Consider the following 24,383-nt stretch of genomic DNA (forward strand, 5'->3'; position numbering starts at 1 on the left):
AAACAAGTTAGTGTGCTTAGTGTGTCTGTGTATGAGTACAGGTTTGGGATTATCCTGTTTCTACAGTTCACACAATGTGTGAGAACTTGGCAGTCAGTAAGGTGAATCTGTACTTGTGTGTTTTCCTTACATATACAGACGGGAAGCTGTCCAGACCACTGGTTGTCTTGGAGGCAGATTCGAACCGATGAGCCTATTAGTCGAAAGCCAGGTAGACACTGATAAACGACCGTATCACGGTAACCAAAGTTCTCCCCGATCACCTGGCCATTCACAATGCCTTCTGGGATTCCACAGTGGCCAGCTGAAAGAGAGAGAAAGACAGAAACACAGGGCACTCAGACAAAGAGTAATACTGTCCTAGAATTTGACTCAGAAATGTACTAATATACAGATACTATTGTTGTTGTAGTGATTTATTGTATCTACATCAAGCTATAATTACCCTAAACAGGCATGAGAACAGACCAATGCACATAAAAAAAACATCCTTGCATTTTTAACTAGATTTTTTTTTAAAACAAACTGTCTTGTTTTAACTTGTGATTTTTCATTTACTTGCTTTTACTTTTGTTGTGACAAAGATTAGGCCTGTTATCCTACAGATGTGCAAATATTTCAAAATTATAATACACCTTACTGTCTTATTGTACCCATGAGATGGCTTCTCTGGGTTTGTTTTAGGCATACAGAGTCAGTATCAGCAAAAACAGGCCTGGGAGTTTTAAACACACCTTGACGGTTTAACATCCCCTTGGCTCAAGATGTAGTCTATGTGGGGCATTAAATTTTTAACACCTGCTGAAACTTGCTGCTGAAAGAGTGTAAAAATAGGCAATTGCAGCTTGAAGGCTGTTTTATCCTGGATATAAGACATGTGACTGTGAGCAAACACACACCATGAAAAGAGGGATAACAAGGACTCTGTCTTCACAAAATATTAGAGGCTCTGTCACAAATTGGATCACCTCTCAGTTACAATGAAGGCTCAGCTGGTCAGCCGCCTCCTGCAGAATTTCCACAGCTGCGTCACTGCTCTTTGCAATATCTTCAAATGCATGTAACTTTTTAAATGAAGATGTCCTTGTTCTTTTAAAGGATCAGACTTTACCTGGTGACAGCTAACCAGACATTTACAGATATTCTTTACTCCCCTGATCAGATTCATTCCCAAAGGCCTGATTGATGTACAGTGCTCATGCAAGGTGTTTTAAAAGGCATTTTACAAAAAAGAGTGGAAACATGTATTTTCTGACCTCAGAGTCTGGATTGACTATTGATTTCACTCTTTACAGTAGATAAAAATCTGCACCGTGTCCCTGGTGTCAGCAAATGCTAACAATTCAAAGACAGAGAAGTGTAGGAGAAGAAAAAAGGTTGCCTCATATCACATGTCATTTCATATCGTCTTTGAGGCATTAAAGGGTATTACTCATATGAGTTATATACTTCAGAGTCACACTTTGTTAAATATGTTACAGAAAGTTTATTTACACAGATATTTACACCAGGTTATCATACTGCACCAGCACTTTACAGCAAAACATCAGTAGAATATTACACTAATAAATACAATAAAATAAAGTAAAATACTTTTACGTGTGCTTCAGCTTGTTTGAACTTGTTTGCAGGGAAATCAAAAATTTTTAATTTCATCAAATGTTTTAGTATAGAAATCTGGCAAAACAAAGCACAAAAGTGATCACTTCTATTTCTTCTGTTTCAATTTCTTTTCTTTTTTTAAAACATAATTTTAAATGTCTTTATTGACTTGTTTAAAGATTTCACAATTGATTGGAAATGTTTGGTTGAAAGAATCTTGCATACATCAGCTTTAATCATTAAGATGATTGGAAAAAGCAAAATAACTGAACAGGCTTATATTTTAAAGAAGCGAAACAAGTACAGTGAAGTCAGTTTAGTTTTGAAGGTTAATAAAAAAAGTTACTGAATGAAAATGCTGTTTATAGCACTTTTTTAGGACTCAATTTATTTATTTTTTTGACAGAATCATGCCTCCTCATCAGTCTAGGTTAAGTTAAATTGAACTTTTTCTTTATAACTTGCATCTCATATCTCCTTCAGCCTGTGAAGTATTCTGGGAAACGCTGTTTCTGCTGAGGCTTCATGGAGAAATGACAGCACCATGTCATAACATCTGTTACCTCTGGCTGGCACACTGACAGAAGAAAGTACTTATTTTTTCAGGCTTATATAAAAAAAGAACATTCAGAATGAATTTACTAAGTGTGCAGCAGATGCTTTCTCGTGATACTTTTGATTGTGAGGTGGACGAGGCTAGAGGGAAGCAGCTGTGCAGCCAGACAAGAGGTGAAGGGCACATACCTACTTTTTAAACCTGTTCTCATTACACTGACTTAAAAAATCACATCTTTCAAACTCCCTCTGTAATGGTGGGTGTTTCAGTGTGTGTGTGTGTGTGTGTGTGTGTGTGTACGTGTCCATGTGTGTGTTAGCATGCACTATATAACCTAAGCCTTACATTTTAGTCTAGAAATTCCTTACAGTGTCTCGATATACTATATGTCTGAATACATTTGCTGTAGTTCTAGTAGTAATATACCTAAACATCGTGTTTCCGTTCCACTCCAAAGCCCAGATGACAGGCACTCTCTGACAGCTGACCCCACCAGCATGAAACCAGGATCACAGGTAAAGATGGCTGTAGCACCAAATGTTGTCTGAGTACCAATCTTCTTCCCATTGGGTGGAGATGGCAGCTCACCACAGGAGATAACTGAGACACACAGTCAGACACAAGCAATTTAAAAGCAGCTGTGCACAAATTTAGCACCAACATACACTGAGAAGCTGGATGAGCCAACTGGTTCTGGTGAGGAACGCTACAGGTCCTGGCAAGCTGTTATTGCACAAATTTGGTGCCATTATTGTTGTTGGGTTTTTTCCCCCAAACATTCAGAAATGCCTGTTGAAGAAAATAACAGTAAATATCCAAATGTCACACAATTCTTTAAGGAAAAATAACACTGATTCAAAATGTCAAGGAATCCTCAGGAGAAAGAAATAGGAGATGACAGTTTAAAAAACTCCTTCAGGTTAGCACATGGATTGGAGGAAAAAAGTTTTCTTAGTACTGTAATTCAGACATCATCAAATGAGATGACAGAGATGAAATCAAATCAGTAGAAACTCAGATATATCATGTAACACACCTCTACACTGCAATTACAGCAAATTTTAAATGACAAGCTTTTACAGCAAAGTATTTTTTTCTGCACAAACCAAGAACTATCAGAAGTATATGTTTGCATACTTAAGTAAGATAAGACAGGTAATAAGTAAGATATTTTGGTCCTTGCTGATTTAGCTGCTGCTCCATAATGGTGGAATCTATTATCCAAACTATTCATAAATGCCATTGGCAGTATCAGGCCACATGATGTTGGTCAATTTCTTCATGTACACTTTAAACATTAACAAGTACGTAAAATAAGTGATGTGGGCACTTGATTTGCTTTAAAGGTATAGTTTGATATTTTGGAAAAAAACACTTCTTTCCTTTTGGCAGAGAGTTACATGAGAGGATTCATACCAGTTTTATGTCTGTCCATTAAATATGTCTTTATAAGACATAAGGGTTACCAGAGGGAGTTGCTCAGGAAATAAATACAGGATCTGAACATACAAATACCGTATGTCTCAATGCACTGATTCCTATGCCTACATGTTCAAATTTGTAATAATGGTCACCTCATTGATCATAAAACCGTTATACGCCTTAATAACTCACCCTGACAGTGCGGTCTCTCATTTCTCCAGCTCCACGCACCATTGGGTAAGCACTGGATGTGGGCGGGGCCTAATCTGTAGTATCCTGGATCACAGGTGAACACGATGCGAGTTCCGTATTCGTAGTGTGAGCCGTTGACAATCCTCCAGCGGCCATGCTCTAAAGAAAATGACCCAATGCTGGGACATACTACCACTATGGAGTGTGAAGAGAAAATAAAGCCTCATGAAATTTGCTTGTATTTAAAACACACAATTACCATTTTAAAATCGTGCCAGATAGTAAACAGACAGCTCAGAGTGGGTCCAAGCCAGTGTAAAACATCACACAGATGCCTGATAATGACTCAGTTTAGGTAACAGTGTCCTGGTCAAAAATGTCGACCACACAGTGGTAATTATATATTGCTTACAAACCATATTCATTTTACTCAGTGAGAGATGATCATTGTTTTAGCAATGTAAGAGTTCATATTTCTTAATTGTGTTTTTTGTAACTGAAGTGATGAAAATATTTTGTCTAGAATTTATATTTGCATTTGTAGCTTTACCATTTAGTATGTCCAAATGATAAACTCTATCAAATTTGGCATTTATATTGTTGATATTGCACTGCTATGACTGATGTGTTACTCACCAGAACACCGGGGTATTTTATTGTGGTTGCTCCATGTTCCATCAGGCTGACAGATGGCTGACGTCAGTTCTTTACTGGAGAGTCTGTATCCATCGTTACAAAAATAGGAAACTCTTGTTCCCACAGAGTAGTCAGCTGTTAAAATGCCGCCGTTTATAGGAGCCTTGGGTGCCCCGCATGAGACAGCTAGGGGAGGACATACGCACACAGTGGTTAAGAAGACAACATGCAAACAGACACACATAGAAGCCCTAATGCACACTTGTGTTTGTCAGGAAGGCAGATTTGATGTGTACTAGATATTTCTGGAGATTCAAAGCCAGTGAATGTATTGTGTATTTGTAAACAATCTTATATATTTCTATCAAACTAAAAATATACAATCAAGAGATGCTTGATCTCGAGTTCCAACCAGTTCTAACAAATTACATCTGACTTGCTGAAAATGCTGCTCCGGAGTTGATTTAAATGGACTGGTTTGTAGAGCAATTCACTGTGTTATTACACAGTGTTCACAGTCTGCTGTACATCCTTCATTTGATTCTCTATCTATCAGCTGTGAGCTGAGCCTTCCTATGGTTATTTGATGTATGGGATTAGACAATAGCAGGTGCAACATGAAAATGTCATCAAGTCTGTGTAGAACATACTTTAATACATACTGAAAATACACATAAAGAGAAAGAGAGAGAAGAAAGGCTCTATGAGTTACATAAAAATAATAGTTGTTTTTGATCATTCACGTTTCATTTCATTTGCCAAATTGATATGAATTAAATGTGGCATTTACATATTTAAAGTCTCCTCTTACAAACAATGCATCTGGCATTTTTCTTATTTGAATCTCGAAAATCTCTACTCTGGAGTAAAAAAAAAAAAAGTACTTAGAGGAAAAAAAGGGTTCTTAAGGGTATTAGCTAGGAGGTATATTTTCTGTCTTGGCAATTCTATTGTTGGTGTTAGCTACATTAACTACATATCAAGGTGGCAACACACTTACAAACTTTAATTTATTTTGGTGACTAAAATTATTTTATGTGGTGTGAAATCAATTATCATTCAACTAAAATGTTAGGTAACAGCTGGCATGACAAAATGAAGGAGTTGTGGTATTACAGTATTTAATCTTGCATCTCTTTAGTCTTGAACACAGAGTAGCAGAGTAGCAAATTTGCTGCTAAGAGCTAGCTTGTCTGTGAATAATTAAGTCCATGAGAAAACTGGACAGCTTTTCTTTCTTCTTATTTTTTTGTTGCAAGGACTAACATTGCAATGTTAGAATTACTTCTTTACAAACTAGAGTTTTCAGTATTTTTGCTCCACTGTACACTTGCATCTTTTTTTTATATCCAAAAAAAAAACAAAAAACAATCTGGTGATTACTGTTTTTTATACCAATGAACATCACATACATAAAACATTTTAGCACATTCAAACACACCTTGGCAAGCAGGTACAGGAGAATCCCATGCGTGGTAACCGAGTGATGTACGGCGGCAGGTTGCTGTGGCGTTGCCAATAAGACGGTAACCACGGTCACAAGCCCACCGCACCACGCTGTTGACATGGCCGCCACTCTGAGAGGAGATAGACCCATGGAGGGGAGAGTCTGGGGTGGAGCAGTACAGGGCTGGAGTGGAAGAAAGAAAATTGAACAAAGATTTGAAAGGTCTTCACACTGAGCGGTTGATTGTCAATTAAACAGAACAGAACTATCAATAAAAGAAAGTAAACACCAAGCTAGTAAACCCCATTATAACAGATGAGCCACCTGACATCAGAACTGCTAACACCCCCTGCTATAACAGAACTACTGAACAGATCTATCAGACCATAAAGACAGCCATTTGTCCCTTCACACCAATTTTGAGATAATAGCATCACAGATCTATGGTTATGTCTGTATGCAGATGGACAATATAAAGATTAACATCAGTAAATTACCTTTAAGGTTTTAGTGTTACTACCATTACAGTTTGGTGTCATGATATAACAGAGATAAGATGATAAAACTTTGATTAACAGGAATCTCTACTGTATTTATAACACAACAGGAAACCTAGCCAAAATGGACTAAGGGCACATGTATCATGTTTGTGAGTAAAATATAATTTTTACAGACTACAATTATGGTTTTTAATGGTATGGTATTTTAAACTGTGCTATGAGTCATGAGACGGAGCAGGATGTTGTCATTCCAAGTAAAATATCTCAAATCAGTAGATGGGCTAAACTGGACAAAGAATTCTGTGAGAAGAAATATTAATGACCACATTCATAATGGTAATTATGCCTTTCAAACATATTGTAAAATCCAAGTGTTTTTCAGCCAATTAGGATCTATCTGACAAACTGAATGAATCCAAAACAGACTAGGAAATTTCTCTTGGCAGAGCTTTTGATCGAACAATTAATGAGTAGAGTTGCAATAGATGTCAGACATTGTCAAATATGCTGCTCACAAAGTCATCAGTGGCTTTATGCAATTTTATGAAATATTCTTCCACCAAGAAACATTAATCCAGACAATGTCAGCAGCTGTTGGCGAAACAAGAGGAATCCTACTGCAACCACTGACAACCTAAGTTTGTCTGTTGTCTATATTATTATTGCGTCTCTTTTGGGTATCTATTATAGTAGAAAAAGGTCAATTTCCAATAATGTCAGTATCCCATATGGTAAGTCAGCAGTAGCAGCTCCATTATGTTCCTCAGTCATAGCTTTTAAAGATTACCCAGGCCTGGGTCCAGTAAGATGTTGATTTGGGCAATGTGCCTGGTTTCTAACGCTCCAAATTGAGCAGGAGCCCAAAATTAAGTTCTTAACTGGCCTTATTTATTAGTGATAAGTCTGTTTTATATGTCCCTCTGGTCTTCCACTGGCCCACTATCATCTGTGCGGTAGGTTTTTGAACCAAAACGATCAAGCACCACTTAAAAGTTAGTGAGGGAGTTTTGTTCCTTTTACTGTGTTTTCCTTGCATTGAAAACACTGAATCAGTGCCAGCAATGTTTTTCACAGTTTGTAAGTCATTTCTAATTAAAGCTTTCTGACACAGTTTACTTTTAAAGCTCTAAAGGTTTAGAAACTGATCATCACAGAAAGGGGTAGTATCACCAAATCGGCATTTAGGCGAAGCAGCCAGCTCACAGTATGTTATCAGACGCACTCCAGGTTCTTTCCTCTCTAGTATTTTTTAGATCAATAGCATTAAACTTCTGATTTAATTGCACAAGAGCTTCTTGCAATGATAATACATGCTTGTTATGATGACAAAGGCACTTCTTAAAATAAAAGAAGACATACCTACATGTTGGTATGTCTAAATATTGAAAAAAAGAGTTAAATTTCTCTCTATAATTAAAATCTGAGAACATTTTGCTTTTCACAGAAATAGTTGAAGAGGTATGCTGTCATATACCGACCCGATTGTGCAAGTAAAAAAAAAAAAACCTATTAAAGTTGAACCCTGATATTAGTAGTCTTACAACATATGTTTAATAATCCTTGCAGATGCTCACATTAATCACAGCTACCAGGGAAGGTTACTGAGTGTGAGCGTCCTGTGAGACTTCTCTGTTATTATTCAGCCTATCATTCATCATACAGAGCAGTGTTTTTTTTAAAGGTTAAAGAAGCAGCCTCCTGAGTAGAAGGTATAAAGTGAATAAGCAAATGAAACAGGTGATAGTGTCTCCTCCCCCTTAACTGTCAAAAAATGCCCTTGAATAAAGCACTCAAATCCCATTATCCCAGTGAAGGTGCTTAATGCACAACAGTCTAAAGTTATACTCAGCAGGACCAGGTGCAAGACTGTCTAAATGCAAAGCTTGCTGTAAAACAACACCTGTGCCCATCAGGCTTTCCTTGAATGACTATAAGTTAAGAACTAACCCATAACACAATTTAGAAATCTGCCCTAGGAGACAGACAGAAGTGATGTAGGAAAGAATGCTGAAGATGAAGAAACAAACTGCATAGGTGACAGGAAGTTAATGATACTGTAATTACTTTATTTACCTGCTGTCTGAGAAACTTTCATATTTTTTCATTATGTTTAACAAATTATACTTTGATACAACTTAGAGGCTGAACAACCCCTCCAAGTGCATTTTGAGTCAGAATGTCCCTTTGTCCTTCTGTCTGTCTCTATCTACCTCTGTCCTTATTGCCATGCATTATAATAATATAAAGTAGTAGTAAAATAAAGTTGGGATACATACTTTGGTACTCACCAACATAACGAATTTTGAAGCCTTTCTTGTTTGTGCCATGGTCTGAAGACCAGCGGACCAGGAACTGGTGGCCAGAGGTGGTGAGGTTAAAGGGTGTTGGCAGGTCGCCGCTCAGCGTTGCCAGAGTGGGACTGTTGGCTGTAGGACCTGAGAGGGATCAAGACAAAGTGAGAGGAAGAGGGAGAGGGGGTACAGAAAGAGAGAGAAAATGAATGAGAACAAACTGAAAATAATGAAAATAAACTGTTCTGTGTTGGTACTTTGTATTTTAATTATATGTCCACTTTTCCCATGGCGACCAAGTGATCAATATGTGTGAGTGTGTGTAGGTGTGTGTTTGAGTGTGTTTTTTTACCATCAAAAATCTCCAACACATCAAACTCTCTCTCAGTGTGGAAGCTTTCAAAGGTGATGGTGACATTGTATCCTTTCTCTACTGTAATGCTCCACGAACACATTTGGAGGTTAGGATAACTTTCTGGCCACCCAGGGCTCAGGATGACACCTGACGAGTCATATCGCACATCATGCGCAGGGCATTGGACTATGAATAGAGAATGAAGGGAGAAGAGCGGTTGTGTTAAATGAATTCAAACTATTTTTTGTTATTTTCAGTGTTTCAGCTGTTTGAAATTAAATTAAAAACACTTTTAGTACATGTATTGACATACACACACCTTGGCATGTTGGAGGTTGTGCATCCATCTGTAGTCTTTCTCCTAGACGACAGGTTAGAATCTCACTGCCGACCAATGAGAATCCAGGATGGCATCTGTACCTGATTATATCACCTGGCAGCACAAAGTTATTGCATGAGAAGTGTTTGGGAAGCAAACTCAAGGCAGAGAGAAGGGACAACATTGTTGAAATCTTTTCATGTACAGTCTGTAGTGAAATGTAACGTCTACATTTACTCATTCACTGCACTTAAGTAGGTACATAAACTTGAGTGTTTTCCATTTGCCACTTTCTACTCCACTACATGTCTGAGGGAAATGTACTTTTTACTCCACTGCACATAGTTCACAGCTTTGGTTACTAGTCATTTTACAAATTATAGATTTATAGTTATAAATTAAACTACCCAACAGTTTATAGTATAGTTATAATTTAGTTCCACCTTCATCAAATATAACATTAAAATGCTACTTGGACATTATGCATCAAAAATAATCATCCCATAATATAATTTATATCACACCCAGGGGCCCTTTCTCTACTTTGAGTAGTTCGGTTCTGATATTTATGTACTTTCACTTGGGTAACATTGTCAGATAGATAGATAGATGACTTTATTCATCCCCGAAGGGAAATTAGGTAAATACAAAAAACCGACAGAAATATCCGGAGCTACTACAACAGGCAGGACATTAACTTGTAATTGGAGCATTTTGTTGTGTTGTGCGCTCCCTCCACCACTGTATACGGTGTATGCAAACAATGCAAAATTTCATCATAAAAACATACAATACAGCACCAGTGATTCTTGATTGTGATCTTGCTGATTCTTATCTTGCTGGTAACTGAAAAGTCTGCATCCTCCATCAAAATGACATGTCTAGAGGCATGACTGTCAGACAGACAACTCACCTATCTCCAGCTCTCCATCTTCCATCAGTATGTCAGCATTGGGCACTTCTGGAGGAGGCTGACAAACCCTTAATTGGTAGGCTAGGAGAACAGACACAGCAGAGGGTAGGAGAGAGGACAGAGAGGGGGACAATAAAGAAGAATGTGTGAAAAGAAATGTTGTCGATCAGCCTGACCTGGGTTGTCAAGACGGGGAAAAAATTAAAACTTGCCAATGCTTGAAAACTCAGTCTTTTTTGCTGTGAATGTTTTAAAGGTAACTTGCTGGTCTTACACTTCTGTGTAAGCTTCCAGTTATCTGTGCCAGTACCAACAGTGTTGCAGTGAGAACTCAAATAATGACTCAACCTGTTTTCTGTTTATTCTGTTTAATCGTGCTTGTATCTTGGTTGTTTAACTTCACTTTTTAAGTTTAGATGGTCTAGTCAGCAAAGCATGACAAGACCACAGCTACACAGATACAGCACTGCCTTGAATCATAAAAAGCATCGGACTTCACAGCCACTCAGCTGAAGGCTGTAATCAATATTACTGCATGACCATAGATCACTCACTAACAGAGTGAGAGAGGAAGAGAGAGAGACAGAAAATACAGAGAGAGAGGGAGGAGGACTAAGGGAGAGAGAGGCAGAGAGGGCTGAGGGCTATAAGTCAGGATGAAATTGACTATGAAAATGAGACCTGCCAATAGTATCTGCTGCTCTCATGCATATCAAAGCCCTGTGGTCTGCGTGTGTGTGTGTGCGCCAGTGTGTATGTGCATGTCTGACTGTGTGTGCGTGTGAATGTTTGTGCATCTATGCTTCTGTGCGTGAGAGGAGAGGATCACTGTGAGCAGTCATTGATCTCACTAAGCTCCGAGAGCATTTTTTATAGCTACTTCCACATTCATGTCACATCAGCTTTCTCAGTCTCACGTCCATGACAACATTATCCACCACTGTATGGTCCTCATCTCTGTGTGGGGGGTGCTGGCATTCAGAACCTTGACCCAGAGATAAATAAACAGAAGGACAATGACATTGATAAACAACCCCAAACAGTGGATTGATGCTTCCTTTGGGGTTTATTTGGCATTTCAATCCAAAACTGCACTTTAGCAGCTGTCTCAGATGCAAACTGTGACATTCTGAATTTCAGTTGTGTCACTAAAGGACATTGAAGAAAAAAATGTATAAAACTTGTCTCTTATTGTGACAAATTCTTACTGAGGAAAATCCATCAGGAGTAGTGCTTATTCTTTTATATCTATATATTATTTATTTATTTATTTATTTATTTTGCATTTGTGTCCTTGTCATAGTCTTCACTAGACTATATAACAAACAGGCTGTACTACCCATTCATGTTGTGGCTACCTACCTCTCACTCTTGCCTGTCTTTCTTGTTTTGATCTTGTTATATTGTCAAATAAAACTGAAGTGACAAAATAATGCTAACAACCACTGCCATATGCTTCATCCATCCCTCTTATCCATCTTCCATGTCACTCTCTGCTGTACATCCTCCAATAAAACAGAAATTGAAAATAAAAGTTGAATCCATCAGATGGTACTGTTCCTGTGTGAGTGTGACAGCTGACAGTCAAAAACCTGCCAACAGAAACTCATTAACAACGTGTCATCTGTCTGAAAGGGGGAAGCCTGTTTAAAAAAACCAACTTGACATTCTTTCACTAAAGAGCAGTGAACAGAAAAGAAACAAATATGAGCTTCATGAAGGAGAAGGCAGGGCAGTATACAGGTATATATATATATATATATATATATATATATATATATAAATATATCTGCTGGTGTGTGAGAGACAGAGACCAAATGACAAATTGTGTTGTGAGGGGTACAGAGAGAATTAGAATTCATTAGAAGTCACTCAGTCAAATAAAAACTTCATCCAAACTTTTCAGACACTAAATTATTCTGACAAGGATGCTGAACATAAGAACTGTTACTGTCTGGTAAAAACCCTGCATTGCCTAAATCTATCCATCCATTAGCTATACAACTCATCCTCACTGCCAAATCATGAGGCTTCATTTAGAAAAAACAATTTCTTGATTGATGATAATTTAACTGTACAGTACAAAATCTGCCTTTAGTGATATGTTGATATGTAAGACATAGATTCTAAATTCACTACACTACTGTGCACATATACAGTGGGCATTAAACCTTATCAAGACACACAATATTTAAGTGTTAGACAAACAGAACACAAAATTTGTAACATATCACTATGCTGCCACAGAATATGAGGTTGTGTGTGTGTGTGTGTGTCATGAAATTCTACTAATTTTAGAAGTGTACTAAAGCAACAATTAAAATAAAATGTAAACATTTGTTTTTCTTTAGATTGTGGTGTGTTTAACTGGTGTGGTTGAAAATTGAAAGCTATTAATGTCTTCTCTTTTAATCTAATAGCGATTCTTGAGAACAACAGAAGTTATAATGAGCTGTAAACAATGAATTGAAAGATGAATTAACTTTTCAGTTGTTGAAAAGTTGTAGAAAATTGAAAAAATCTGAACATCCAACATGTGTATCAGGAGAATGAAAAGCAAACACTCAGCCAGTCATTGTCTCCCTGCCTTTGGTCATACAGACCTTCATCAGAGCAGTTGCAGTTTTCTTTTGGTTTTCTTTAAAACAAGTCAACCTTGTGAAACTCCTCCTTCCAACAACATATTTTTTTATCATATGTGGCCTTGGCTTAGTTGTCAGTGGTTGTCATTTATAGTTGTATAAATAGTGTTATATTCAGCTTACCCTAACAAATTTGTTGAACAACTGGTCTATTTGTAAGCAAGTGAGACCTGAAAAAGGGCTTTGATACCACCTAAAAGTGTATCACATATCACCCACTGTGTTTAAAGTATCTTCTGCATCATTTGTAAGCCCACTTGCTATCATTTCAAATAACTGGATATACATGGTAGCAGGAATAGTGACATTCAGAAATGCCTCAATACACTCAAAGATCAAAACAGAGTAATAAAAAAATCTATGAAACATTGAAGTCGAGAGTCGAGACCGCTAAAGGGGACCTTTCTACTTTGCAGCTAACACCAACTGAATTCATGATATGAAAACTATCAATAGCAACATTGTGACTAATATATTGTTACTATGGTAGGATGTCACAAAGACACTGGCTTCGATCAGAGAGTGAGAAGTTCCAGTGGGAGACCAAACTTCATGAGTCAGACTGAGTCAAAGGAAGCAGAATCTAAGTGGAACCTAATGAGGATGAAGGTGAAGAGACGTGAACACAAACAGATCGATGCCTTCACTCAGCTACGACTAATCATAGCAGTATGGTTTTTCCTCAGGAAAACAAAGCCAGCTGCAGAGAAGACAGTTAATGAGACTGGCATTTGTTGAGTACACAATCAAATGATGTGTTACGCTTATATAGTCAATGATATGATTGCTAGCTCTGTGACAACTTTGATAATGTTGTTACGGTCTTACCATGGTAGCTCAAGACAAAGAAGCCAGCTCCAGAGAAGTCAGAGTGGAATTTGATGAGGATGATGTTGGAGGTTGAGTACACAGACTCCAAAGCTGTGTTTCCACTAAACTGGCCGATCTGAGGAGAAGATTGGTCTGGACCATCCCTATGGAGAAACAAAGAGAGAACTTGTGTTCAAAACGAGTACTCAGGGACTTAAGATCCATAAACTTTATACAACAATGGGAGACAGAAGTCAACCTAAATCATAATTTGAATAAGTTACTGCAGCCATCTGTGACAGTTAAATGGCTATTTGTGATCAGGAAATGGTTTCTCCGAGGCTAGAAATAAAGATAGAAGAGACATGACAATTATTTATGAGGCAAAACCTGGAGCTGCTCCATTGACTGCGAATGGAGACGGACTTTGTATGACAAAGTACCAGCGCCCAGAGTGATTGTGCATGAATATGGGCCCATCTTCTCTCTGAAAACATTCAAAACTACAATGTCACAAAGCTCATTTAGATATAAAACCTCCACCAACTCAGATTCCAGTGAACTTACAAGAGAGCAGCTGCTTTTTTCTCTCAATAACAACACACTTCAAAGCTGTGGCTCTTTTATTCTCGCTTTGGGATGCTCAAGTTCATAAATATTGACTGAACTGTCGTCAGATCATAAGAATAACAAATGCGAATCCTGGTGTAGAATTTGAGTTGGACTTTGGCTTTAGTTTTGTCACTAATCAGCCTGGCATTCATGAAAAGTTACACATTCACCACACACAGCAGACAGAAAGTCATCTGTCAAATGGCAGGTCCAGCTCTGAGTGCAATGTTGTGAGCATATTTCACCTTTAATGACAGCACCACCAGCTGTCACACAGGAACCAACCAATAATGGGCTCATTATCAGTGATTAAAAAGTATCATCATGAAGTTAAATGAAATGATTATTTCCTGCTGTTAAGTGGTTTTTGGATGAGGCCAATTATACCTGTCAGGTTATGTAAGGAATCATCCCCTTCGAAGATTCATGTTGGTTCAGAGTCATCAGAGCAGTTTCATTCGTTGCTTTCCACTGCTGATTACTACTAATGCTCACACGCACTAACCATTATGAGTACATTATGGCAACACACAGAGCACAGAGAAGGCTTTACTGTGTGAGGCAGCACAATCGAAGGTAACATCTGTGACATCTACGATAATTCTTACAATGAAGTCATGTAGTAAGCTTCCCAGCATGAGACCAATTAGCAGACTAACTGACTGTCAGGTTGGCTGGCTCTGGACTGAGGCGACTGCTGTGAAAATCACACCTTTACCACTGACACTGTGCTCTCTACGGGGAGTCAGTGTTGTGGCTGTGAGATTGTGAGCTTTTAGTGCGTTTGTCTGAGGTTGCTGTCTTTGCTTCGTGTGAGTTCAGCAGTTTGTCCACTTTTTCCAACTGGCAGCAGGGTCAGGAACATGCTGCGCGACCAATTCATGGCATTCACAGAATCAACTGTGGGTGGACAGGACATGGCTCAACGGCGTTTTGGTGTTTGGTTTGGATATTGCAGTTTTAAGCTACATTTACACACTAAACACATATATCATACAAGCAATGATGCTGTTATGTACAGAACAGCATCATAAGAAGAAGCTGTTCTCCAGTTCTCTTCAAGACAAATAAAAAAACTACACAACAATTAAAGTCAGCTTTCACATTTGGTTAATATGATTGTGTGTACACTGCAGCATTTTAATAAGGGAAACAATTAGGTAATGAATACATTTGTCAATTGACTGAAAATTAATTTGCACCAATTGTAATAACTGATTAAACATTTAAGTCAATCATCAAGCTTCTCAAATTGAGGATCTGTAGCTTTTCTTTGTTTATATCATTGTACATTATTATTCTTTGGGTTTTTGACAAACAAAACAAGAAATATGACAATGTCAATCTTAGGCTCTGGGAAATTATACAGTTAATTTATACATTTAATAGATTAAATGATTGCTGCAAAAGCTCAATCAATCTAGTAAGTTAGTTTAACAAGTGCTGAGTGTGTATGTTGAGAGTTTTTTTATTTGGGACTAATCAGTTAATTAAAAAATAAGCAGGGGAGTAATCCATAAGGAAAATATATATTAGCTCTAGTTTTAGCTGTAGATGAAGCGATTTTCTGCCGTTAGTGAGTAGACTGTGAGACCACAGTATTTCACCTTAAAAAATCCAAACTAGCACAGCAAAGAGAATAATTCTTTGATATAGTCTGTGTTGGAAATCACTTGTGAGTCATCCAGGTACTTGTCTGGAAAAGGTACTGCACATTGTGTTGCCATACTCTCTCAAACTAATAACGTTTTTAGCAATAATAATTTTAGATTTTGCTGAGGGCTGTGGAAACAGTCAAAGCTGGAAATCTGGAAGGTCAATATGAGAAGCTGACAGAAGTGCAGGACAGACATTTGGTCCTTCTGTGTTGGTCTGTTCTGTCTGTGTGCCAGGTGACGTTTCTGAAGTACTGACATTGCACCCAGCTGTCTATTTATAGGAAACCGGCTTTAGCTATAGAGAAGAGGCAGAAACATGGCAACCATAGAATTAGACTGTACAGTCTATTTATGGTTCTGCTGCAACTTTGTACCTGCAGATATCTATGTAACATGGTATCCAAGCACCATTTAAACACCTGCATTGACAAAATGTCTGCTGTTGCCAATGGCTACTCTCCTCAAGAAGAATAATGAAGAGAGAAGTCAAGCCAAGGCAGGTGGGGAGAGAAAGATGTATTGTATATACCATATAAGAGTAACTGGTACTTGGAGATTGCTGGAGGAATAGAGGGAAGGAGAGAAAGTCTTATGGGCAAAAGGAGATGGGAAAAAATGACAAGAAAGGAATTATGTCGGAGTAACTTTATATTTGAGGAGACGTGTCTGTAGTCATAGTAACACTTGCAGGAATTTTGCCAATTAGTGTCCATCTCTGAAAAGATGTTAAAGAGCATGATCCTGTGAGAGAGAGAAAGTGCGTATGTGTGTCCATATAACAGAACTTCTCTGAATATGAGGAACAAATTAAATGGCTATTCAATCAAGTAAAAAGATTTTCTTTTTTTTTAAATGAACCTTGATGAGGCTGAAAAAGATGAAAAACACTGGTAAGAAGTGGCACATAATGAGGATTAACAGTGTCGTTGCTATGACATAGAGGAAAAACAAGTAAATAACTAAATAACACCTACCAGACAGTAATGTAGTCATAGATGGGCTCAGTGCTCAGTACAGTAAAGTTGATGTAAATCCCATGTCCAGGAGGAACTCTCACACTCCACACACAGTCCTGGAAGTTGGGGTATTCCTCAGGGTGACCGGGGGAGTAAATGGTTCCATTTAATGATGTGATGTTACCACCACAGAGAGCTGTGAGATAGAATATTAGCAGAAATACGCTTAATAAATTACCAACAAAATAGTATTACCATTGTGAAGCTTTAGTAATTGTCTGGATGATTGAGAGAAGACACAGCTATCAGTCATGTAATGACCACTGGATAACATCTTAATACCTCTAATAAATTGTCATTACAGTTTTTTTCACTTCTGCGGCTCAGGTATTCTTTGGGAGTGTAGGTGTTGCTCATCAGTGATGCAATGTTATCACTACTGTGAGCTATAAAACTGAACATTTACAGTTTTCTTTTAAGGGTCTTTAAATACGTGTTAATACTCTAAAGCCTAGCGTTAAAATAAAAAAAAAGGTCTATAATTGGATAAATGTGCAGTTACTGGTCATAAAGTTATAACAACATAATTTCACTACCATAATTAGCTGGAAATGTATAAGAACAACATACCTGTCATGTTTCTAATTATGTCCAGATTTATTTTACACATCTTTTTGTGGTAATGAACTTTCTACTATTGATTCCATAAACTGCAGATCAATTACATTTTATTCTGTTGAGTTACAAGTTGTATGTAATTGCACAATATATTCTTTCCACTTCGCTCTCAGTTCAACAATCAATATCAACTGGTTATACCGTAGAAGAAATATCAAGAAATATATATATATGCACATTAAATAGTCGCAGCTAGAAGTAAGATAGAACTACTAATTTAATAATGGAATGATACTTTGTGAGTCAGAAAAGCAATAACATGAAACACCATTACCAGTATTAGCAACAGCATAAACAATATTGAAATGCTATTAAAAAGCATTTACAATTGAGGGTATTTTTATGATGGGTGAGGGAATACATAGCCTCTACAAAAAATCCTCTTTTGGATTGAAAGAATACTTTGCCAGTATATATGTATATTTTAATTTCCTTGGGAGCTGGGTATATGATGATTCCATGTAGCAAACCCCATGTAAAACATAAATTACATTTCTCTGAGAAAGTGAGATATTCAGTATTAGCAGAAGTACTAAGAATGAAGTGACTGTATTCCCTTCACAACACTTCTAACTGTAAACATACTTGTCTCAGATCAAAGAAAAGTACTGTAGAATGCATTCAAACAGAACTGACATAGTAAAGGGTACACTGATAACAATCTGCATTACCTTCACATCGTGGTAGTGGGTGGTTCCAGTTCCTGCTGATTCCATGTAAACATGTGAGTGACGCCTCTCCGATCAGAGAATATCCAGGCAGACATTCAAATGACACCGTCATCCCAACACTGAAATCTGTGCCAATCACAATGCCATTTCGAAATGGACGAGGGTCTGGACAACTCTGGAGCTGGTAGGCTGTAGAGAAGAGAACCCATCCCAAAGAAGTCAAGGAAAATGGTAGTTTGTAAATAACAAAGAGCAGCTGGATGATATGTGTTTCTGAAATCAAGTTAGTCTCGGAAAAAGACGATAAATGTTGCCACTCTCACAATGAATTCAATTTTTATCTAATTTTGAGGGGCGTGCTGAAAAATACATTTAATATACAGATCTCCAGCTGTAGCCACCAGTCCAAGAGTTAAAAAAAACATTTTAAACATTCTGCTAATGGACTACACTCTGCCCTAAACTACTCTGAGTTCTTTAAATTATCCTTCTCCTCCTACTTAAAAGTTGTTTGTCAGTACTAACTTTCAGACAGAGTTCAAAAGACTAACACATAATTCCTCTGGCTTGCTCAAAAAAGAAGAAAAAAAAAAAAAGACCAGCTGCAATCTGCAGCTGAAATCTAAAATAACCCTGAAATATGAAATGCTGGAGAAAGACTCTGACAAATGTAACAGCTGCCGACTTAGTGATATAAATTAAGGTTACTAACGTTTTGACAAGGGTATGATGCACCAAAGAAGCTTTTACATCCTTCTGATGTTGCCAAAATACTCATGTAAACATAATAATAATAATAGTGACAGTGACTTTTCACAGCCAAAGTCACAAGAGTCAATTGACATTAGTAGAAATAAAAGTAGTGGAAATAATAAAACTGCCAGTATTCACATTCTCCTGTTTTAAAACACTTTGGCAGCTTCACTGCTGTCAAAAGATAACAGGTAGTATTCATAAGCCACTGTAATTTCCACATTAATGGAATTAACAAATGTATCTATCTATGAGGATTGTCGTTTTAAATAGAAGACGGTTCAAAATGGTTTTATTACCTGAAAGTATGAATATAAAACTCATCTCGTCACTGATATGAACTCAAAAATGAGGACATGCATGCACCATGTAAGTCAAGAAACACTTTCAATGTTGTCTGAAAAGTAGATTATTTTGTTATTAGTCACTCCTCAGAAACGAAGTCGCAGTCAGACAGCTTTTAAATATAATAACTACATTGGCAACAGTTGCTGGTTTCAGTAAAGTAAGAACGTGTTACATGCTCTTATTTTCTTTGCTTAGCAAAACAGTGTAAACAAGATGTTGGAGAGGAAATTATAGAAACAACATGTACCTTGATAGGTGATGTGGAAGCCTGGTTTGTTTTGTGAATAGTCGCTGTGGAAGAAAAAGCTGGTCTGGTGGGTGGTGCTGAAGAGAGGCTTGGGGATGACTGGGCCGCTGAACCGGTCAATGACTGAGCCGGTTTCCAGCGTTCCACTGCGAATCTCTAAGTAATCATGGATCGCTTCAGTGGAGAAATTCAGGAACTGGAGATGGATACCTGAGAAAGAGACACAGCTTATGACATTTACAGCAATCAACAAAGCCTGACTGAAAGAGGGACCAGGAGTAAAACCAAATGTTTGTCAACTGAAAAGCATTTGTAGGTGCTTCATCTGCAACCACTCCTCAACAACAAGGATAAAGGCCACCAACACTAATTGAGTGAGTGAGTGAGTGAGTGAGTGAAAGAATCCATCAGTAAATAACATACATATATGGAAGGGGAGACAGAAGCAAACAGAGAAAACAGACTCAAAACAAACTAAAAAAGAACCTAACATATTTCATGCTCAAGTGGAAAGTTGACAGTGTTTCTTACCGAAGCCGACAGGTAAGTTGACTGTCCATGTGCAATCTAGTCCACTGGGGTAGTTGCCAGGGTAACCAGGACTTAAAATCACTCCACTTACATCTGTCATAGACCCACCACACTGGGCTGAGGTCACACATACATAACATAAAAGGTCACACATACAAAACATAAAATAACATAAAAAGAGAGAAAAAAAAAAGGTGGGTCAGTGTTGAAAGCGGAACCTCAAAAGCAGGAAGTAACCTCACTGAGCACAGCATACATTCTCCTCCTTTTTAAAGACATTGCCACTGACTGGACACTTGATTCTCTTCAACCTGACATCTTGAATCATTGTGAATAAAACATTAATATTCTGAGTCTTTAATAAACACCCTTCTTGAATAAATTAGCATTGTGCAAGTATGAATGTGTCTGGGGCTTGTTTCCTCTAATTTGCCTCAGTGCACACTGATGCGTTGGCACACTGTGCATGTTTATGGCAGAGTCTGACTTAGCTGTGCAAAGCCTAATCATATTCTGCACAGAATACTAAATAATCAGCTCATAACAGAACAGTAAATCGATAAAACAGCTAATTTTCCACAGAGTCAGAGAAGGCAATGGAGACTGCTTGCATTATTTCTGTGGCACTGAAGTTTTGCATGTATCTCAGTATATCCAGAACAGAATGAATGAATACATGTTTGTGTGTACATGTATGTACTGTAGGAGAACTCCTACCAAGACATAGTGGTACAGGGTAGTTCCATCTTCTGACAGGTCCAGGCATACAGGTGATATGTGCATTGCCCTAGAAATGTAAAAGCAACCACCATCTATTATCATACAACAATTGGAAAATCACCACAGATGAGCAGATAATTTCATTTAACGGTGCTGTTTTATCTGCTCAACAACAATATTCATGCTTTGAAATGACAAGATATCTGTAATAATACTGTGGAACTGTATATTAAGCATGAGGAAAGGCAACCCTCCATTAGAGCTGTACGGTACACTGCACAGAAATTGGGCAGACCACACCAGAGACATACATTATTCAGGAGCAGTGCAAACCACACCAGAGTTGTATGTTTAGTAAGAGCTGGGAAAACCACCTGAGAGTGGGGTTTCCTTCTGATTCATAGTTTAAACAGTTCTTGGTTTGTGCAGCCAGGGGGTAAAAACAATAAATGGCAGCACATCAGAGAAGTTGAGCAGTCTTTAATGACTTCACATACATATCTGTCAGTGAGCTTGCATGAAACAACTACATGTGTTCATGTGTGTACCTAAGGCCTGAAATTACAATCCTCGCATTCGTCTTAGTCTCTTTGTAGTTAGTTTAGATGTGTACAGAAAGACAAGCAGTATATAAAAGGTTGTATTTATACCTGAAGGGAGTATCCTTGTTCACATGAGAACTGCACAACATCTCCAACCATAAATCTGTCTCCTTGTCTAATTCCATAGTTTGGAGTCTGAGGCTCTGGACATGACTCCAGACCAATCGCTGATAAAAAACAATAAACATTGTTATAAAAGTTTCAGTCATTATGTATATATTGGACAGGCCACATATGGTGCTGTATAAAAGATAATATGTTACCTGTATATTCCAGGTGAAAACCAGCAGCTGAGACACTAATATCAGAGCTGAAGCTGAGATAGAGGTTGTTAGATGTACTATTCAAGAGAGGGGGGATGGTGGTGCCTGAAAGCAGGGAGGAAGAAAGAGAGCAACAGAGGACTGTGGTCACATTTTTTTCATTTTTTCAACTGAGGCTTGAAAGCAAGCAGATCTTAGTTATCTGACAGCAAAGGAAACAACAAAGACCCCCTAAACGTACATTTTCATTTTTTTTGTTTGTGAAGTCTTCTTAAAGGAGAGAGAAAGGAATTACTTTTATTTGAGACATCTGTTTTATTTCAAAACACTTTTCAAATGTTGGCTTGACCTACTTAGTGTGCTAAGGAAAAGTATAAAGTAAAAATGGGTAATGCACTGCAACAGTGTCAGTCTGTCAAGGTCCTTCACAATAACATATTAGATGGTGTATGTCAATGTAAAAAAACATTAAACTACTCTAATCACCTTATCACTGGCATCATATTTGCTTGCTTCAAGATGCAATAGTGGTGACAATATCTTCTGGTATTAGTTACTTGTGGAGTTTAATATTTTCCCAGTGGCCAGCGGGCTGTGAGCAAAGCATCCCTTTATTTTGATTCACATGTTGTTTTTTGTTAAATGGCAGGTATGTCAGCAAAACATATCAGTTACAGAGACATTCCTCTGAATGAACAGTGAATTAGACCAATGATGTGATCGGTTGCCTGTTGTGAGAGGAATTAATTAGAAGGTTTTTGAACAGTCTGCAGCCCCCCTGCTGGTCGCATTCACATTCCAGATAATAATTGATGAATAAATTATGAATAATTAACTTCACGTATTTAACCATAACAGTTATATCTGGATGTATGACATATTAATTAAGTATTGTAATTAACACTATAAAAAAGTTTTATCATCGCCCTGCATGTATTTACTCATTAATGATTTTTTTTTTTTTAAAGGTAGAATCACCTCATCTCAACCCTCATCTATAAAATAATCTATAACATAATGTCTTATCCATACAGACATAAAGATATCAAGCCCTTTAATAGATTATTTAACACAACCAGCAGATAACCAGGCGACTTTGCCCTGCTAAAAGTAGCATTAGTAGCAGAAGATGCTGACTCCCACTTTGGACAGCTGCTTAAATTACTTAAGCCACTGAATCCAGAGGAACACTTCACCCACACCAAACACATGTTTTGGCTGCATATGAGTTGTGGGATCACTGGAGCAGAGGAATTTGTATTGAGGTCATTGTAGGCATGGCACACTAATGGCACATTAATGTAAAACGCTCTTTTTGTTACACTGTTGATTTCACTTTTTTCCCCCCACAGACACAGATGAGAAGAGAAATGTAGGTGGAAGTGTTATAAAGAAATTTTACACAAGAAATATGCAGTGTGATATAATCAGCTGTGGATTTTTATGAACCATAATTCCAGTAATCGTAGAAAACTACACTAAAAGAACTGTTTTGTTTTGGACTTAATGTGTTTGCCATAACATGCTATACCTTGCGAAGGGAATATTTATTCCTAATAGAACATTAGAGTTTAAGAGTATCAATTATTTATGTGACAGGCATTTCTCACACCTATGTCTCTCAAGGAATTACAGATAAACAAGCAGATGTCAGTGGGTGTGTACCTCAGCTGCTGCTGGGAAACTCTGAATGGAACCTGTTTAGCTCTAATTGCACACTTAGCGGGGGGCCACATGGACAGCATCTTGTACATCTCATGAAAACATGCAGTGTTTTTCTAACTTTACTGCATTTATATGTACTAGTTATATTTACTGAGATCAGGTTACAAACAGCAGAGCTCTCCTTTATTCTGTGACATAGAATAGGAATGTATGTGTAGGGGCCTATTTTTTCATTTGCCCATATATACTAAAATTGAATCACTGACTACCACTGACCTGTGCAGCTGTGACAGACCTTCCTTAAATAGAGAATGTTGAATTTCAGCTGTTCAGTCTCTTGGTTACTCAGTCTCATCATCAAATTAACTATGAAATGTATAATTTAGCATGTTTCTAGGTGAAAATAACTATAATGTTAGCTGACAACAATCTGCTCATGTGCTATAATACAAGTGTAACATATTATATAAGTGTAACATTAAAACATACTCAAAAAAACTGTTTACCAGAGTAGCTGCCCAGTCTGGGAGCGTGGTTGTCAGCACCATCGTAAAAATCCAAAGAGTCCCAGTTATGTTCAGTGGCAAAGCTCACAACTTGTATCTGGAGAAGCAGACAAAAAGCAGAGGACAGAAACTGTTCTATGAACAAAATCAGAAAGACAGTAAAAGACATGCTGTCTGTTAATTGGTGTAAATATTCAATGAAACTGTCAAACAAAACAAGATGTGAAACGGCTATTTTTTATGAAGAAACACACAGTCACATGATATAAAACAGACTTGCACTTGATGTGATGTACTGCAAAATTTCAGGAAAAATGAAATGCTGTGAGATGTCAACTCTATTTTGTTTATCTTTGCCTTTTTTACTTGTCTGTGAGAATGCAATCAGGCATTATCTCTCCTGATTAGATCCTTTCTAGTTATCTCTGGATGGTCCCTCGCTCACAAAACATCCATCTATTCATTCTTCTAATAATATCTTATCTTCC

The 24,383-nt window shown here is 37.6% G+C and overlaps 1 protein-coding gene across 7 annotated transcripts in view; it reads right to left on the bottom strand.

Moving 5' to 3' along the window:
* The window catches only part of LOC139634681 (CUB and sushi domain-containing protein 3-like), a 334,573-nt gene that overhangs the window by 31,728 nt on the left and 278,462 nt on the right, over window positions 1-24,383 (bottom strand). For 6 of the 7 annotated variants that reach the window (XM_071501310.1, XM_071501308.1, XM_071501311.1 and 3 more), the window contains 18 exons: window positions 23,896-23,992; window positions 21,725-21,829; window positions 21,510-21,628; window positions 20,857-20,926; window positions 20,140-20,256; window positions 19,609-19,818; window positions 18,261-18,449; window positions 16,930-17,107; window positions 13,704-13,849; window positions 10,234-10,314; window positions 9,321-9,434; window positions 8,999-9,187; window positions 8,632-8,790; window positions 5,850-6,038; window positions 4,409-4,594; window positions 3,773-3,967; window positions 2,585-2,758; window positions 131-304 (listed from right to left, as the gene is read on the bottom strand). In XM_071501310.1, the coding sequence (XP_071357411.1) occupies window positions 131-304; window positions 2,585-2,758; window positions 3,773-3,967; window positions 4,409-4,594; window positions 5,850-6,038; window positions 8,632-8,790; window positions 8,999-9,187; window positions 9,321-9,434; window positions 10,234-10,314; window positions 13,704-13,849; window positions 16,930-17,107; window positions 18,261-18,449; window positions 19,609-19,818; window positions 20,140-20,256; window positions 20,857-20,926; window positions 21,510-21,628; window positions 21,725-21,829; window positions 23,896-23,992 (2,692 nt within the window). The remainder of the gene's footprint in view (window positions 1-130; window positions 305-2,584; window positions 2,759-3,772; window positions 3,968-4,408; window positions 4,595-5,849; window positions 6,039-8,631; window positions 8,791-8,998; window positions 9,188-9,320; window positions 9,435-10,233; window positions 10,315-13,703; window positions 13,850-16,929; window positions 17,108-18,260; window positions 18,450-19,608; window positions 19,819-20,139; window positions 20,257-20,856; window positions 20,927-21,509; window positions 21,629-21,724; window positions 21,830-23,895; window positions 23,993-24,383) is intronic. The other variant, XM_071501309.1, reaches the window with a different exon arrangement.

Source organism: Trachinotus anak, unplaced genomic scaffold (genome assembly GCF_046630095.1).
Source record: "Trachinotus anak isolate AG129_WGS33_773 ecotype Australia unplaced genomic scaffold, CSIRO_AGI_Tana_v1 ptg000016l, whole genome shotgun sequence".
Taxonomy (NCBI): Eukaryota; Metazoa; Chordata; class Actinopteri; order Carangiformes; family Carangidae; genus Trachinotus; species Trachinotus anak.